This window comes from Muntiacus reevesi, chromosome 2, assembly GCF_963930625.1.
Source record: "Muntiacus reevesi chromosome 2, mMunRee1.1, whole genome shotgun sequence".
Lineage (NCBI taxonomy): Eukaryota > Metazoa > Chordata > Mammalia > Artiodactyla > Cervidae > Muntiacus > Muntiacus reevesi.
In genome coordinates this window covers 251,631,100-251,649,702 of record NC_089250.1, presented here as the reverse complement: position 1 = coordinate 251,649,702, position 18,603 = coordinate 251,631,100, and the positions used below count along the sequence as shown (strand labels likewise).

The window sequence follows — 18,603 nt, the reverse complement described above, 5'->3', positions numbered from 1 at the left end:
CTGTAGCACCTAACGGAGAAGGCAATGGCACCCCACTCCAGTACTCTTGCCTGGAAAAATCCCATGGACGGAGGAGCCTGGTGGGCTGCAGTCCATGGGGTCGCTAAGAGTCGGACACGACTGAGCAACTTCACTTTCACTTTTCACTTTCATGCGCTGGAGAAGGAAATGGCAACCCACTCCAGTATTCTTGCCTGGAGAATCCCAGGGACGGGGGAGCCTGCTGGGCTGCTGTCTATGGGGTCACACAGAGTCAGACACGACTGTAGTGACTTAGTGTAGCAGTAACATCTAAAATTCAATCTCTGAAGATGATAAAGAAAGGGGAAGAAAAAGAACGTATTCCCCATGTGGAGAGAAAGAAAAATAAGAAATGAGAGTGGCTTCATTGCTTAAGTTTAGGATAACAGGTAAATTGATCATTTTATAGATCTGAGGGATTGTGGTATGGCTAACCAAAACCATGAGGATTATTACTGATACTAACTTTAGATAAATAGAGTAAAGCCCTGCTACAAGCGGGAACTAGGTCTCTTTATTCTCATCAAGAGCATTTTCTCAAAGCTGAACATATCACAATTAACAAAGGGCTTTCAAGCACTTATAAACACAGGGACCATCATATCTGCATGACTAAATAATCTTAGCCAGTGCATAATTAACCAACTGATTTAAGTATTTCCTATTTTTTATTCTTTGGGAAAGATCAACTGATCCTCTGAAAACAGTGTTCCATATGGTACAGCTACATTTACACAAAAAACCCCTGCATTTTCAGTGGAGAGAAAGTCTGCTCACTTCTATTGAGAGGGCCATGGACACTACTCCACAAATCTATCAGAAAGAATCCTTAAAAAAACTTAAGGTCAAACAATATCCCACTAACCTTCTCAATCTTAGAAAAGTCAAGGCAGACCCCAGGAGGTATTACCCTAAGTCACCCATGATTCTTCTTCGGTGAGAATGTTTAACAGTCATTTTTTAATGTGAATATCTATTTCCCTTAAAAGACTATACATAAATTCTTTAAGAAAGTTACGCTCTTGAAACACATGTGTTGTTGGTCAAAGAATGTATCTCCTTTTATATGACATATTCCAACCTATGAAAATAAACTGCTGAGATAGAACTTCAGTAGATATCATTCTCTTAAACCTGTTCCATGGGCATTCAAAGGCCTAGATACCAAGGCACAGCCTTCTGGGAAAAATCTAGATTAAATGGTTAGCTATAATTATTGTTTAGTCGCTAAGTCACGTCCGATTCTTTTGCAACCCCATGGACTGTAACCCACCAGGCTCCTCTGTCCAAGGGATTTCCCAGGCAAGGATACTGGAAAGAATACTGGAATAGATTGCCATCTCCTCCTCAAGGGAATCTTCCTAACCCAGGGATTGAACCTGAGTCTCTTGCACTGTAGGCGGATTCTTTACCACTGAGTCATCGGGGAAGCCCTTAGCTATCATTAGTCACTGGTGAATTACCCAGTGCTTCCTTCCCCACTACCTAAACCATCAAGAAGTATTGAAAAGGTCAGTACTCTCCTCTAAGATGCTTGCAGCTTTTTTAATCACTATTCCACTGGAATTGCTAGATTGAAAATACTTTTATTTCCTCACTTACTCTTCTTATATAAGAACTACTGACAAGCTTCTCTAAAAGGGAACACAACCATAGTCATCCTCCCATCAAACAAGTATATTAAGAGCACATTTAAGATTTAAAGATATTTCTAGACAGTAAAAATCTTCAGAGTAAGCAATGAACTAAGTACTTACTTCAGTTTTACACTTTGCACCCTCTAAAAAATGAAGACAACATTGAGGGCTGGCTCTGATTAGTTCAAAGGTGATAAACTATTACACGCTCACACACAATTAACTCTAAGAAATGCATGGTAGAACAGGGTCTACTGAAGTAACGCTCCATACTCAATGAGTTCTAAACTGTGAAATATCCTAAAGTAAGAGATTGTTCCCACATTCAAAACTTCAGAATGATATGGGCTCATCTCGGAATACACATGCTAAGGAATATCTTGAAATGATGTAAGAAATAAAGAGAGGAAGAATATTTCAGTTCATTAAAATCTTTTTGGTAGTGACTGATTTTAAAAACCACATGTGCACATCATTTTGATAAAACTTGAAACTACTATTGAAAAAACAGGTCTCACAGCAGTCACTGACTTGATGAACTATAACTTCATTTATTATACAGACTCAGTAAAAAAAAAAAAAAAAAGAGTTGGACATGATTGAGTGACTGAACTGAGTAAAAAAAAAAGCCAAACTATAGCAAACATCTGGAAATTTTTGCTTCAAGGATACTCCTGATAATCTTAAACAATATTAAAATATCATACTTATATTCCAACTACAGTTATAAAGGACTATATTCTAAATAGCAATTTGTTAAATAAGATTCTGAATCCAAATTCTGAATCAAATTTTCCAATACTTCATACAGTGGTGTGTGCATGCTTAGTCACTTCAGTTGTGTCCTACTCTTTGTGACTCCATGGATCACAGTGTGCCAGGCTCCTCTGTCCATGAGATTTTCTGGCAAGAATACCAGAGTGGGTTGCTGTGTCCTCCTCCAGGGGATCTTTGTCTCCTGCATCCTGTATCGCAGGCAAAATCTCTACCGCTGAGCCACCCGGGAAGCCCTAGATCTAACCTGGCTAAGTTACACCAGCTTAGCTATAATTGATGTTCATGATTTGATATTAAGTATTAGAGAAGGGGGCAGCAGAGGAGGAGATCATTAGACGGCATCACTGATTCAATGGACATAAATTTGAGCAAACTCCAGAAGACAGTGAAAGACAGAGGAACCTAGGGCGCTACAGTCCATGGGGTCGCAAAGAGTTGGACAAGACTTAGTGACTGAACAGCAACAGAAGAGTTAGAAAAAAGAATGATAAGTCTTTTTCAAAGGGTTTTTGGAGAAGAGTATGTAGGAGACGACAGATTCTGAGTCTTCTACTTATATATTCCTTTCCCATTTCACCTAGCACAAAATTCAGCCACTCAGCTACTGAAGTCAACTTTTGTTTGTAAAAAAACACACAGCACCTATTCTTCAGTCGATCCCGTTTATTTGCAAAGATGCAAAGGTCTTAAGACACTGTTAGCCTCCCATATCACCAGATCAGCACTAGAATAAATATCAATTTCTGGAATCGTTCTAATGGCCTCCAGATTGGAACCCCAGTAGTAGTTTGGACCACTTCCTGGATCTGTGGGATGGTGGGAATCTTCAATAAAGATCCTTATTTCTCAATTCCTTCCCTCCCACATCTCATTCCCTATGGAAAAATAGTTGCTGTAAAAATAGCAAAGGCTGTTTACCTTCAAGGCCAGAGGGCATTTACCTATCTCTCAGACTTGCCCTTTCCTGATAAGCCAGGCAACAGAATTTTTTTAAAGTTCATTCACAATTTACGTTTTTGTGACCTTACAGTTTTAAGTACATATCCAAAAGCCTTTGAGTAATTAAATTTAAAACATGATTAAATAGTTTACAATAAATATGTAAAAGGTCTATGAGGAAGTGGAAGTTAACTATGAAAAGTTATTTCAAGTTGCTGTATTAAGATTGGAAGGTAGTAGCAGAAAAACTTTTTTATTTTACAGAGTTCTAATTTATGTCGTTTCGTGGATTCACCAGATGTTTCAAATCTACTATTTTTTTCAGTGTTGCCATCTTTGTGATGTCCTACGAATATCCTTAGTAGCGAGTATATGGTGCGCACTCTCAATCCCAACAACCATTACTTAATAAATTTTTCAACATGATGTATTTTCATTGTCTTGCAAAGTATTTTCGAAACACGCCAAATCTAAATTTTCTTTGCTCTCTTCCTTTTCTCTGGCAAGTTTTAAATCCTGCTGATTCCTCTTCCAGAACTTTAGAAGGAATTCCATTCCTTCTCCAGGACCCCTAGTTTACATATTTGACCTACGGAAAAATTTCTCTCCAACTAGATATTTCGAAGGCTAAAACTCCCTCCAGTGAATCTTCCACAATCTCTCCTTCTAACCACCTTCACTGTCCCCACCCCACCCTATATTCCTTGTGCATTTTAACTTCTCGTCATCACCTTGAAGACTCCATCCCCCCCCCCACCCCTTGCCGGCATCTGCCTTCATTTCCTCCTACTCCCCCTAATTCCAATTTCTGCCAAAAAGCCCCGTTAGCTGCCTGTTGCATAACTGCTCCCCCATCACCTTCTCCCTGGATTGTCAGCCCCGCTCCCGCCAGCAGGAATGCCCCCCTTTTGTCCAACCCCTCCTCCCTCCTGCAACACGCCCAGAGCTTCCCCGAGATTAAGCTGCGCCGGGGATTCTCTCAGCAGGCGGGGCAGGTCGAGCTCCCAGGCCGGCGCTCTGGTGCGGGGAGTAGGTCTTAACTTCGGTGGGAAGCTCCGAGGGCAGAGGCTGCCGCGCCAGCCGGCGCAGCCCCGAACACCGCAGCGCCCGGCCAATCACCGCCGCCATCCTCCCGCTGGGGTGATGTCTTCAGGTGTCCGGGGAGAAAGCCCTGCGTACTTCCAGCTCCGCTCTCGGGCCAGGAGACGCCGGCCCCGGGGCCGCGAGCGCGGCCAGTGGAAGCACAGGCGGGCCCCCTGGTCCTGAAGGAGCCGAGTGGGCGGCGGCGGCCGAGTGGACGCCAGACCCAAGGCGTGGGCCTGTGAGGCGGGTGGCGCGCGGCCAGGGATGGGCAGCGGTGGGGACGGAGGCGGCCGCGACCGCGGCCTCGGCGGGGGCCCGGCCCAGAGGCCTCAGCGGCTGCAGCGGCCCCTCCAGCCGGGTTTGGGGGCGACCGAGCCGCGAGGCTGACTGACCGACGCGAGGCGGGGATTGTCCGCTACCTCAGCCACCTCGCGGGGCAGGGATGGCCTCCCCCTGCTCTCTCTCCCTCCCCAGCCCGCCCGAGCACCTCACCTTCAGGACCCGAATCCCGCCCGGCCGACGGCTCGGGGGCGCTTCAGGAGGCTCCGGGGGCTCAAGCGGGCCCGCGGGTCCCGGCTCCACCTCCCCCATCGGCGGCTAGCGGGGGCTGAACAGGGACGCCCGGCCGGCGCGACACCGCGCGGAGCCTCGGCGGCGCGCGCGAAGACCCAGCAGCCCCGCCCCCCGCAGCCCTCTGGCCCCGCCCAGAGGCCCACCCCGCCCTGGCCTGCGTAGCTGCGGGCTGGGTGCGTCTCGGGCGCTAAGGGACGCAAGCTGCCGGCAGTCGGCCGGGGACTTCACGGGCGGAGCCCGGCGCCGCCGCAGGGCTAGGCCTTTACTATCAGCTGCCCTCGGTTTGGAGGACTGAGGCGCAAGTAGAGTTATTTTCTGAGCGACTCCTAAGTAAGGGCTGGGCAAGGGGCAGGGGAGGTTTGCACCTGTCAACAGAGACGGGAGGATGCTGCCTTCTGCAGAAGGTGGCTTTCGCAACTTAACCTCTCCCAGACGTTTCCTCTCTACTCCAAAACTGGCCCGTCACCCTCACAGGTGCAAAGCCATTGAACGAATTGTTGAGAATACCCACTTTAGCAAGGCCCTTTCTCTTCTTTGTTGTAGATGGTCACAGCCTTCCTCAGAAAATTCGACCTCACCTCGTGTACAAAACTGTCATCTCACCTCCCAGCCACATTTGAATTCCCTTTCTCTTCATGTAGTAGAATTTTCAGAATATTGTTCTCTGCTTCAAGCAGTAATGTGGTCTGGTCTCTAAGCTAGTTTATTTGCAATTCTAATTCAGAAATTTTTTATTTTCTTTTAGTTGCTGCAGTGATAGTTTTGTGGCTGGCCAGTGAGCCAAATCAGAGCGCCTGATTCCAAATTTCAGGTCTACCTCTCATTAGCTCTGTACCCTTGTGCAAGTTATTTGATCTAAGCCTTTGGTTCTTAGCTGTGAAATAGAAAATTGTCTGTCTAGTAGTCAAGTCTGAAGATTTTGCAAATGCATACAAAGTGCTTGACGCATAGTAGTGATTCATAGCAGTCACTATTATTCTGAATTTTCAAATTGAAGATACACTCAATACCTCAGAGTCCTATTCTTAATTCTGCTCTATATTTTCCTAGGAAACCTTCTAGACCTCTGAATTTTTAGGTCTTCCCCTCCTACACAGGTCTGAATCGTCAAGCAACTGCTAAGGAATGAAGCAGAAAAAAAGTTTCTTACACTTTGAATGATTGGTATAAATGGTATCACCAATAATCCACTCCTTCAGCTTACCTAGCCCAGACCAACTGTATGTTAAGAATATTTTAATTACAGGTTTAGTACAAGAGAGTTTGAGGTCTAACACTGCAAACTGTTCCCCTCTCTTCTAGGAGATTGGTCCATTTATAAATTTGACTCAAAGATTCTGACTCTGTACAAATTATTTCTTCTGTGGAAGTTTGGTCACTACTCTCCCTTCACAATTTTATACACCAAAATTCCAATCTCCAGTTATCTTCATTTGTTTCATTTTAGTGAATTTAAAATGATGTCTCTGTCAGTCTGGCATAAAGTGAAAAAAAGCTTTTATGTTGTCTGCCTCCTGAGTTTTCCTTCTATCCTGAAATTACCTTTGAGAAAGCTACTCAAAGTTATTGGGATTCCCATTTCAGTGCTTACTGAGTAAATTGTTTCAGCAAGGACACTTGTATGTAAGGGATAGGCACCAATATGAGGAGAGAAGTGGACTTGACCAAGGGCAAAGAGGCAGAGGAAAGAATGAAAATGCAGCTCAGAGTGTTTCTCCCATCCAAATACTAACCAGGCCCGACCCTGCTTAGCTTCCGAGATCAGACGAGATCAGGTGCGTTCAGGGTGGTATGGTTGTAGTCTAGTGTTTCTAAAAGCCCATTTCTTGAGGTATTACACATTACCTTTCCCACATTTCACAAGCAGAAGGTCTTTATTAGTTTATCACCTGAAGGTGAAGTTATCTTGTTCCAGGACCACCAACATTAGAAGTCATGCTGAGAAACAGCAGCGGTTAGATGATGGGTTTGCTGTTGTTATGATTAATGGAATAGTGGGCTAAAGCATCAATTCAGGATACAAGTATATGCTGAGTTATGTATTTACTACTTCTTCAGCAGCAACAGTAGTACCTCTTTCAAAAGTAGAACAGCAAAAAGCTACGAGCCCAGATGTTGCAGGGGTAACTTAAGATACAGCTCTCTTTAAAAGTCTCCATTGTTTAAGATCCAATCCAATTGAGTGGTGATGACCAGTTGATTCTGAGTTTTCTTTTCAAATCATGTATTGCCATTAACATTTTATACTGTTTCAAGGGTCACATATTCATGTTCTCCCCCAGTTCAAGGCAGTGTGCATTATGTAGCCAAGGGTTATGTAACTACAGTTTCTGGAAATGGTAAACAGCTGAGACTAACCCTAAAAATAAATTCCTCTGGGATTTTTTGTGCAAAAATCCATCTGCCCTCACTGCAGGTTCATCATTATAAAAATCACTGTTTGAATCAAGCCAAGAGACAGAGAAGTCATTAGACTACCTCCTTTCTGTATTCTTCCTCTAAGCAGCTATGTATAACACTCTCCACCTGAAAGGGGTTGGGGAGGGACACACACACACTTTATTCTAGGAGCCCTTCCTAATCCTCACTACAAAATGGAAAGAGAAGTTTGGGAAAGGAGAGTTCATGTCTATCAGATTTTGGTAAAGGAGTCATAAGAGCTTTCTACATGTGCTTCTTTATAGCTAGTTCCCACTCCTTCAATGATCACAAGTCATCTTCAGGCCTCAATCCTTTGTCATTTCTACCAGAGGCTGAGCAGATGTAGATATTCCTTCTTTTAGTTTTGAGTAAACAAGGTGGACTTAACCTGGCCTCCAGGTTTATAGGACTGTTTTTTCCTTTGAACATTTCTGTATTTTTTGAATCCAGAGACAACTGAACTAGGGCAGGAAATAGCATGAAAAATACTTAAAAGTGATAAAAATTAATTTGGTCTTGGATGGAAGTTCAAATCTGCTACTCTTCATTGTATTGTTAGGGAAATGTCTGGAGTCTATTGCTGGCTAACATTTTCTATTGTAGTTCTTATATTTTCATCTCATTACATAGAGATGAAAATGTCAAGTAAATTTAATATTAGAAACAAATATGAATTTTAACTAAGCCACATACAAGGAAAGATTATACAAATGTCACTTATCAATCAGCACCAAGGGGCACTTCTGCATAAACCAGATAATTGCTAAGGCGTACCTCCTTCTACTTTTCAATTAGGGGACTATCATACTCTTCCCCCTATCTCAATCAAGGTCAGAGATCATGTATAAGCTCCCAACTTTCAACCACTCTCACTTCTATGGAAGAGTTTGTATAAAATAGATCAGGAAACAGAATTCATTTTGGCTGGTCAAGGCTTCTTCTTCCTAGTCACAGATAAAAGAAGCTACAAACAGAAGCTTATAGCTAAAAGTCCATGACCACCTCAAATACATACTTCATCTTGACGATTCAATATTTTTACTTTGAGAATTCACCCATGTGGAGAATATCAGCATGAAAACAGTCACTAGTTAAAATTTCCAACTGCATTTTTCACTGTTAACTACAAATTTTTTTTTTGGGGGGGGGGGCGGGGTTGCTTCTCTTGTGGCTCAGCTGATAAAGAATCTGCCTGCAATGTGGGAGACCTGGGTTTGATCCCTGGGTTGGGAAGATCTCCTGGAGAAGGGAAAGGCTACCTACTCTAGTATTCTGGCCTGGAGAATTCAGGGTTGCAGAATCAGACACAACTGAGCAACTGAACGGAACAAAATTTTTTTAATTTGTTTAAATTCCTCTCTTGGTAAGTTTTCTGTGGAAAAGGAACATTAACTGGTTAGTGGGCTTAGCTCAAAGCTCTGGAATAAGAACCCATCCAAGGCTTCTCCAATCCACTTGGAAGAAGTGAGGAAGCAAAATTTAAATCATTGAGTATTGACTTTTTATTATTAGTCACTGTTCATAATTTGTTTCAACCAAAAGACAATACACACAGCAGAATTCTAATGCATCCCATGTAAATGTTTACACCCATTTTATTCCTCACTCGCCTCGAAGACTTATCATTTAATTTTAAATTTTTTTTACATCTCAAAAATATGTCTGCAATAATTAGAACTTCATTAGCCATCCCACTTGGAAACAGCCTTTTAATATTTTTACAGTAAAGAAGATGTGATGGGGCTTAATGAAAATGTAACTTACAACATTATGAAAGAAAAGGGACTATACAGGGACACACTGGGAGTTCACAGAGGAAAGAGTTCAGAAGCTCTTTCCCATGAGGCCCCCCAAAGAAAACAAAAACAAAAATACACAAAGCGCAACAGCAGGTTCCAAAAACAAAACAACGAAAAAACCTCCAATGCTCCATCTGGAAGCCAGAATCAGCCTCGTGGAAGTTCGCGAAGCAACTCTGCAAGCTGCTTCAGCCTTTTCTTCTGTTTCAATGTTTCAGGTCCTGGAACCCTGTAGATGGGACCCACTCTCTGCTATTGCTTGAAAAAAGTTATTCACTTCCAGTTCTACAAGCAGCCCCACCCTCCTGAGCGAGAGACAGTCAATGTATTTTCAACTTCAGGACTTTCTGAGCTAGTCTCTTTAGTGATCTTCCCCGTTCCCAAACCCAAGAGCACAGACATGTACCACCTCTCCACCAACCACAGAGTACATGAATATCCACTTTTTGCTCTCTAGCTCCCTCTCTGTTTAGGACAGTGGGGATAAGATACATTCACTAGAAAAAAATTTATGCATTCAGATTTTCCTTCCCTTAGTTCTCATAGCCCGGTATTTTCCAATGCAGAAGATAATGAAGTTGAGCCTCAAAAACAGTGTCCCCTCATTTCCAACCTGTTACAAGAACATAAACACGGAAAGCATGTTATATGATAGATGAAAACACTCAAAACCATTAGTGCCGACAGTTTTCTTATATCAATGGGACAGACAAGGGGTATAAACGACTCTTTAACCTAGCAAGAGGGGAGAATCCTCCCCCAAATGTTATGCTGAGGAATGTTTCTTTAAATGAGAAAGACCTTAAAATGAACAGATGATCACTATACACAGCATGAAGCATTCCATGGCTGTCCAAATCACCTCAAGGTAGAGCACCGGAGCACTGGGGAAGTTTCTTGGGTAGAGCACCCTTCCTACCATTTTTTGAGATTACTTAGACGAATTATCCCTTAGGATTCCTGTGAGGGCAGGGAGGACGTAGAGAATAAAAACTACTCTGGAAGAGGAAGAAAAAATGAGGTAAAAGTGCTTGTGAAATTATCCAAGTAAGTGCATGTAGGCTCAACGGCTTATCACCCTAGAGTTATTAGAACAGCCATGGAAATCACTCTTTCCTCACAATGGCTCTGAAGTTGTAAATCTATCCAAATTTGCTCCCCCTTGGATGGTTTTACTAGGGAAAGAACGAACTAAAATGTGCAAGTATTGATAGAAAGTAAAAGATCTCTCCTTTAGCATTGAGGCCAAGTGAGAGGAGAACGAATTCTGATCCTAGAAACTAAGGCACGCTGAAGCTTTCCAAGATCCTATCATTTGAAACAGTCTTCCCGACCATGAGTGTCCTAGGCAAGTCATCTGGCTGCTAGTCCTTCAATATGGTGCTTAGGTTCACTCTCTGGAATCATTTCATATTCTACACAGCACCCTTTGTGTTAAGGCCGATTTTTACTCTGTCTGGACGAACCCATGGATGATCAAATAACTCTACCTCAAAACTACATTCACCCAAGGAGACTTTGTTCTGAGAGGAGCCCCTTTTCCAGCCCCATCAGATAGCGCTGTCTTATAGCATGATCTTCAGCAGATTTCTGAGATTCAGTTTGGTTCAACTAAAGAAACTTGAGCTGGTTAACTATAGATGTGAGAGAGAAAAATAAAGCCTCAACCACAAAAAGGAATGTTAGACAAATTCTATTCAAGAAATCCACCAATATTATGTTAATCCTATCACATTTCACAGCATTAAATACCCATCCAATGAAATCTGTCTGCAAAGAAACCTTTCAAGGTTACTTTTCATCATACAGGCAGAGCAGTTGTCTGAAACGTACACTAGTCCACACTTACTTTACTGAAAACCATGCACAAGATAATATTCTCTTCTTGGCTCAGTCAACCATTTACCCGGTAGAGTAAGTTTCAGCAAATCTTGCTCTTATATACTAAAATAAGACCAGAAAGTTCCCCCATTGGAGCCTTTAGTGCAACTCCTGCTTGTCAAATGTTAGGAATAGTCTAGCATCTGATACAGAGCTAGATTTGACAAGTCACTGAAGATTTTCAGTAAAGGCTTGGTGAAATGGAAAGGAAACAATGGATATCTGTACCCAGTTCTAGAATCAAAGCCAGAGTAGTCCTTATACTGTACTCAATACAGTAACATTTGAAAATGTTTTAAGAGCAAGGTGGGCCTGACCTTTCCTTCTCTTTAGCACATCAGAAACAGTGCCTGTGCACCTCAAGGTACATGGTACATTCAACGTGTGCCACGGCAGTCACCTTACCTCATGCCAGCAACTCAGTGCTAAGACCGGATACCACGAGGTCCTTTCTCAAAGCACTAGGCATTCTCACTAGCTCAAAAACCTCCAGATCACAAGTCTTTGATGTAGATATTCATGAGACTGGCCTCTCAAGAGTAAGACCAACTTCTCAGACTCAGGAAACGATATTCCTACCCTACAGTGTCCCTGAGACTTCCTCTGACAGAGGGGACAAGGAAGCTTCAAGGCTTCGTTCCAACACCATAAAGTACAATATAGGAAAGATTTCTTTAACCGTGTGGTCTTTATTTCAGTGCCAGTGTTACAGATACAACACAAATGTTCCAGTTAGAAGAATGAATTCAAACGGAATGCCAAGGTCCAAGCCAGGCTCAGGAAATAAAAAGGGAGGTGTGGAGTAATGGAGAAGATGACTCCAATACGCTCTAGCGTGAGTCAGATACTCATTCTTCAAATGGGCAAAGGTGCTTTTGTTGAGGAGTCTGTACTTTAGAAGTGGCAAACTCCTCTTTCCACCCATTTACCATAGTTCATCAGGCAAGTTATGGGTTTAGGAGAAACTTTAAAATTTGTGGTGGAAACAGGGGCATTAATAACTATTAATGTATCTTTTAGAAGTTGTCCACTTTGCACTTTAAGGGGAATCAGTTTCGAAAATCATGGAGAGAACTCATGACTACAGCTAAAAGAATGGAGAGAAAGGGGAGCTGGAAGAGCCTTGGAAGTTTCTATTACAAATAGAGCACCATAACCTTCATGCCAAATCTCAACACAAGCTCTTCTTAACTGCATCTGTCCAGTGTTTACAAATAACCTCTCCAGGTCTGACCAGTCCTTGATAACAAACATACATGTACATGTGTGTGTCTGTGTATATATACAGCAATGCACAGAAAAGGCTACCAGGAGCCTAATGCCTCTTTCAAGCATCGGGGGAACCGGCAGAAAAAGGCATGGCTCCCTCATGTCCACTGTTACATTTCCATTCTGAATGCCAGATGTAAGAAGCGCCTGAAGATGGTAACCCTGCTAGTGAGGAGTAAGTACCCCACCTTGCCCAGTCCACAGAGAAACATGGCAGAAAGAAGGGGCAACTCTTTGCTGCAGAGACAGAGTGAGTGTTTTCTTGTCATGGATTCCAGTCCTCTCCTCCAGACCAGCTGCTTATTTCCTCGGGGGGCCCAGGGAATGTTGATTCTGGCTGTAAATGTAGGAGGGATGGAGAAGTGCGGAAACTGGAGGAGAGGAGGAAGAGTGCAAAGTAGTCTCCAGAAGCAGCCGGCCTCAACAGTGGAGGAGAGGAGATTAGTCTTTAACAATGCTTCAAGGTCAGCAATAACTTTAGGAAAAATCCTCCTCAACAGTTCTCTTCAGTTCCTCATGCCCATGGTACAGTTGCGGGGGACTTGCCAGCGATCACAACCTCCTTCCCAGAGTTCCTTTGATTGAGTGGGATAAGAATGAGAATGGTGCTGGACCCTCATTGCCAGGACTGAGGGGGAAAGTTGTTCACCTCTGCTAGATCTTGCATTGCTGAGCCCTTGTGATTATATGTGAGCTTGATCCGCATTCGCAGCTGTTGCTGAAGAGAGGAAAAAAAAAAAAAAAAAGAATCACACACTGAAATAAAATCTCCAGAATCTGCAGCCTACAAATAAGACTTTTTCTTTTGTTCTGGCCATACTGGGTGGCATGTGGGATGTTAGTTCCCTGACTAGGGATCGAATCCGCATTCTGTGCAGTAGAAGCACGGAGTCTTAACCACTGGACCACCAGAGAAGTCCTACAGACTTCTGATCACAGAAAACACAAATTATTCTGAAGCAGAATTGTCTCTTAAAAATGACACACAGGCAAACAACAACAAACACCTAGTACTGCAGCTACTGGCCAACGTCATGCAGTCAAGTAGAGAACACGATCTCCAGAATGCAGTGTTGGCTTCGATCCTAGAACCACATTAACGGGACAAACCACTTGGGAGCATTTTCATAGTAACATTTGCTGAGAACTTTTCACAAGGATTCAACCCTTGTATCCAATTTTCTAGAAAAATGAGGTAAACATACTCATCTATTATACTCTACATTCAGATACACTGGATGTTTTGTCTGTAAAACTGACAGTAAATGTGAATATCAACTTGTTTTGTTCTCAAGGCATAAAAGAAAAAAAAAGTTAACCTATGATAACAGGTATATTTTAAGAGAATTCAATTATACGTGCTGTTTGCTTTATAAGGCAGACTTCAAACATTAATACACTAAGAAAACTTTTACTCTTTGTATCAGATCATCACAAGAATTTGTACTTATGCTTTGGGCAGACAATCAAAATACAGTGGACAGCAGAGGTGAACCAAGGTGTTTTAAGAGGAGGAAATCATACTGGTATTTATGAGACACTACTAGAGATCTCTCAGAAGTCTCTAGAAATCCTCGGAGCCATTTTCAAAAACTGCTGAGACCGGGTCAACTGATCAATAAGTGGAGTCGATACACTTCTCTGAGAAGATGTAATAAAATATTGCTTACTTTCAGGTGTTTGACGTTGTTTTTCATTTGGCTGCCTCATTAAAAATGTCTCTGCTTCTGCTGTGCATACTTAATAATTACCAGAGTAAATGTGAGTATCTGGTTTAACCAATGCTCTGAACTCCAGACAACTACTAAAGACATATATACAAACTATAAAGACTAAAATGTGTAAGCTTACCACCCTCACCATGCAAAAAACTAGACCTTTAAGCCTCTCAATAGAGAAATATTTAAATGTGTATTTTAATAAGATGCCATTAAACCATTTCATGTGTCCAGGCTTCACTTATTGTCTACAAAAGAACAAGGAGGTTAAGACCAGACATTTTAATAGATATCTTTTCTGCTATGAGTGAAAAAAAAAAAAAAAAACTTAAGAGAAACAGTAAATTTTATTTTAGGGAAACGCTTATGTCTTGCTCAGATACTGTCTTTGAATGTGGTACTCACCTTCTGTGGGTTCAGAACTTTAATGACCTGTGTGATGGTCCCCGTGTTAAATGCTGGGACAATGCTGCTGCTAGGAGACAGAAGCTGCAGCTGGAATGTCTGGGAGTAGGGTGGGGGGGGAGACAAAGGGCACTCATCAGAAAATACACTTAATACTATGTCAGAGATGTTAACAAGTCTAGTCAGACACCCAGATGATGCTTCAATTAACCGATATACCTACTACTAAATTCTATTTGTCTTCCAGACAATCAGCAATTCCCAGCATGTGGACTATCGCTTCATGGTATTTATAAAATGCTACGGTTTCTAGCAACGAGCTACCTTCTCCTTTCTGGTAGAAGCAACTTTAGCCAAGCACTTTTCAAAAGGTAAACAAATCTTGTTCTAGTAGCCTCACTGAATAGTAACTGATCAACTATGTAGGTGAAAAAACAAACAAAAAACCCGGGTGCCTGTGGCTAAAAAAAAACTAGAAAGAAATGAAAAGGATTCTAAACATAGTAAACCAGTACACTAGTCACCAAAAACAAGCCTTCATGCTTTTGTGTATTTGGATGGTTGAGGTCAGGGACTTGAACTTTGTTTTCTAAAGCCTATATAATCTGGAATGTGTCAGAGGTCACTCCTACATGACGGAGGTGCAGGAGAGGCTGAAAAGAGCCAGCTGGTTCACACGGATGTGAAACACCTTAGGGTCTCCACACTGAAACACCACAAGTCCTAGCAGAAAAATTACGTGCAGAACTAGCCTGTACAGTGAAAGACCTGAAAAAGCAAACACCGTAATTTGCTGAGTGCTGGTATATTTGTTTGTGTGTTTACAGGGAAGAGAGATAAAAGTGCTATGAGCAAGATAGTTAAGTCATAGTTAGCCCAGTAAAGTATATATGTCGATATATATATATATCTGTCGCTATTTTATAGACTAGGATTTTTTTTTAATTTCCTAAAGTTTAGTCTACTAAAATATTGTAAAGGAGAATGAGAGAGAAAGAGAAAGAAGAGGGGCAGAGGAAGAAGGGAATGGAGGGAGAGAAAAGCGAGAAGGGCAAAGAGGAAAGAAAGGGTGGGAGGGAGGAAAGAAAGAAGGGAGGAAGGCCCATGGTATACCTACAATGGGACTTACAAGTTTACTGTCAAGAATTACATAAACTACCATTTGTTTGTTTACTTTTAATTAATTAATATTAGATGCCATCGACTATAATCCACACCATTATTTTATACACCACTGAAAGAAAGGCTGCCAATGAAACTATGACAAGAGCATCATTTAAAATATACCGCATAGTGATGAAAACTATTTGCAGGGCAGGAATGGCGATACCAATGTAGAGAACAAATCTGTGGACTCAGGGAGGCAAGAAGAGGGTGGGAAGGATTGAGAGAGTAGTACTGACATATATACACTACCATATATAAAGCAGATAGCTAGTGGCAAGCTGCTGAATAGCACAGGGAGTTTCGCTTGGTGCTCTGTGATGACCCAGATGGGTGGAGTGAGGGGAGGGTGAGAGGGAAGTTCAAGACAGAGGGGATATATGTATACTTATAGCCAATTCACGTTGTTATACAGCAGAAACTAACAAAGCATTATAAAGCAATTATACTCCAATTAAAAAATTTAAAAAAAATAAAATCTACCTCAATTTCAGAAGTAACAAAAAGCAAAATCAGTATTAGTAGAATCTATGAAATACAATGTTTTGAAGTTCCACATACATCATAATATGCAAATAGGCATTGTATAGTACAGCACCAAGAATAATGCCATGCTTTAAAGCAGAGGGGGCATGCGTTAAAGCAGCAGCCTAAAGTAGTAAGTATAAAACCCTAATTCGTAGAAGCTAACAAACACATGAAAAGAGCTTAAACAAGACAGTACCTGGCACGTAAAACTCATTTATTCCTCAAAGAAACCCTATGAAGTAGATATCATGATGACAGGCCCCCTTTGCAAATAAAGAAACTGAGGCACAATGATTAAGTAAGCTGCTTAATGTCATACAACTAGTATTGAAACCACTAACTCTACTGCTTCTAAAACATCTACATTTTTCTAACTCCTAAAAATGGAAGTAAAAGACAGATGCAAAGGCAGTAGTAACCACAAATAAAAGGTCTTCAATTTCCAAAACTGTGTTGTCTGAATGTCATACCTCACAAGTGACTGAAAAGATTCATTTAGCCTAATCTATCCCAGGGGTTGGTAAAATATGGTCCATGGGCCAAGAATCAACCCACACCTGTTTTTGCAAGTGTTTCACTGGAACAGAGCCATGCGCCTTTATGTATCATCGCAGTACTGGCACTTTGACAGCATATAGCCTGAAATACTTACTATCTCAACGTTTACAGATAAATCTTGCCCACTCTTCATTCTGAACTCTTTTTCAAAACTTTTCATAATTCAACAATGAACATAAACACTCCTTAAACTAAGAACTGGTATAAACGAAACTTCAATTTACAGAAGCGAGCAGTCATTGCATCAATAGTTAGCTAGATGTTAATGAAGGAGGAATGTTTCTCTCACTTACACTATCAAGAGACAAAAGCTTTAAATTCTGATCCAGTGACTAGAAGAGAATACCAAATACATGAAGTCTCTCATCTTGATTGAACTTTAATTCCATGTTAGGATTTCTGTTTCTTAGGTCTTCACCACTGTATTACTGAACCCCAATCTATCCTCAATACCCTGAGCATTAATGAACCACCCTGTAGATTTCTACTCTTTAACTACTTTTAGACTGTACTTCCTTTATCCTATAATACTAATTGTAAGAATATTTATGACTAAGCAAAAGTATTCATTAAAAATGACACACTCCAATGGACCATAACAGTTACATTACTGTTAGTTTGAGTTGAATCTGCAAATTTAATCTCTAGGCACTAAAATATATCCCTTACCAAAAGCATAAAAAAATAATCAACAATTTTTAATTCAAGGATAAAGGCCAAGAAGACAATTATAGTACCTTTGGTACTGCAGCCTGGAAAACAAAGTCCGTCATGTCCAGCTCTGTGCTGTTGGAGGCCTGTATCGTGATCACGGTGACACTGGGGTTGGTGTTGGACCGTTCAAAGGTGAACTCAATCTTCAAGCCATTCTTACTGTACGCTGTGATGGAGGGGATGCCTGGGAGAGCACAGGAACGTCAGTAGAGTTGCAGTCAACCTAAGGCTTGCCAAATCACTACCTCCTTTCTTCAACAACTACTTCTCATAGGTCTAATGATGATAACACCAGTAACGGTACCTGTAGCAATGTCATTGAAGAGAGGCTGTGATGAAAGCCCATCCAACAAGAAGGGGGGCTGGGATATCTGTGGGACTGAGGCAGGGGCAGGAGCAGCAGCTGGAGCACCTAAATGACACATCCCACAGTTAAGTCAATCTTAGCTGACAAATCCCACCAAGAGAACACAAGAAAATTATCACAATCTCAAATTAAGGGGAGGAGGCTTTAAACAATTTCCAATAAGCATGAACCATAAAAATAAAGAATTAAAAATTTCAAATACTTTAAAATGAGTAACTTCTGTTCACTAAAAAATATCATCAAAAAATGGACCAAAGGCAGAAGAAAGTGTAGGCTACAAAATAACAAATGGACAAGTATCCAAAACTATAAATACCTTCTACAAGTTAATAAAGATAACCCAATTTAAAAGTGGTAAGAGAAATGTACAAGCAGAGGAAAAAAAGAGAAATGTACAAGCAATTCACAGAAGAAATATGAATGAAAAGGGAATATTACGAAAAGAGATGCTCAAATTTATGAGTAATGAGGAAAGGGAATTTACAACCATGATGAGGTGCTACTTCACATCCCCCCAGCGTGGTGAATATTTCAGTGTCTGATAACACCAGATACTGGTAAGACTATGAAGCAATGGGGAATTCTAATCTCTGCCATAGGCTTGTAAATTGGAGAACAATTTGGCAGTAGCAGAGTTGAATACAGGCTTTCCTGGTGGATCAGCAGTAAAGAATCCTCCTGCAATGCAGGTGATGTGGGTTGGATCCCTGAGTCAGGAAGATGCTCTGGAGAAGGAAATGGCAATTCAC

At 41.6% G+C, this 18,603-nt stretch overlaps 2 protein-coding genes across 2 annotated transcripts in view; both read right to left on the bottom strand.

The window, feature by feature from the left end:
- PHLPP2 (PH domain and leucine rich repeat protein phosphatase 2) overlaps nucleotides 1–5,102 on the bottom strand; it is a 59,327-nt gene extending 54,225 nt beyond the window's left edge. Inside the window, exon 1 of the mRNA XM_065925698.1 lies at nucleotides 4,950–5,102. Within this exon, the coding sequence (XP_065781770.1) occupies nucleotides 4,950–5,048 (99 nt within the window). The 5' untranslated portion in view covers nucleotides 5,049–5,102. The remainder of the gene's footprint in view (nucleotides 1–4,949) is intronic.
- A 3,827-nt stretch (nucleotides 5,103–8,929) lies between these two features.
- AP1G1 (adaptor related protein complex 1 subunit gamma 1) overlaps nucleotides 8,930–18,603 on the bottom strand; it is an 85,387-nt gene continuing 75,713 nt past the window's right edge. Inside the window, exons 20-23 of the mRNA XM_065925697.1 lie at nucleotides 17,792–17,899; nucleotides 17,511–17,671; nucleotides 14,524–14,622; nucleotides 8,930–13,118 (exon numbers count right to left, since the gene is read on the bottom strand). Of these exons, the coding sequence (XP_065781769.1) occupies nucleotides 13,017–13,118; nucleotides 14,524–14,622; nucleotides 17,511–17,671; nucleotides 17,792–17,899 (470 nt within the window). The 3' untranslated portion in view covers nucleotides 8,930–13,016. The remainder of the gene's footprint in view (nucleotides 13,119–14,523; nucleotides 14,623–17,510; nucleotides 17,672–17,791; nucleotides 17,900–18,603) is intronic.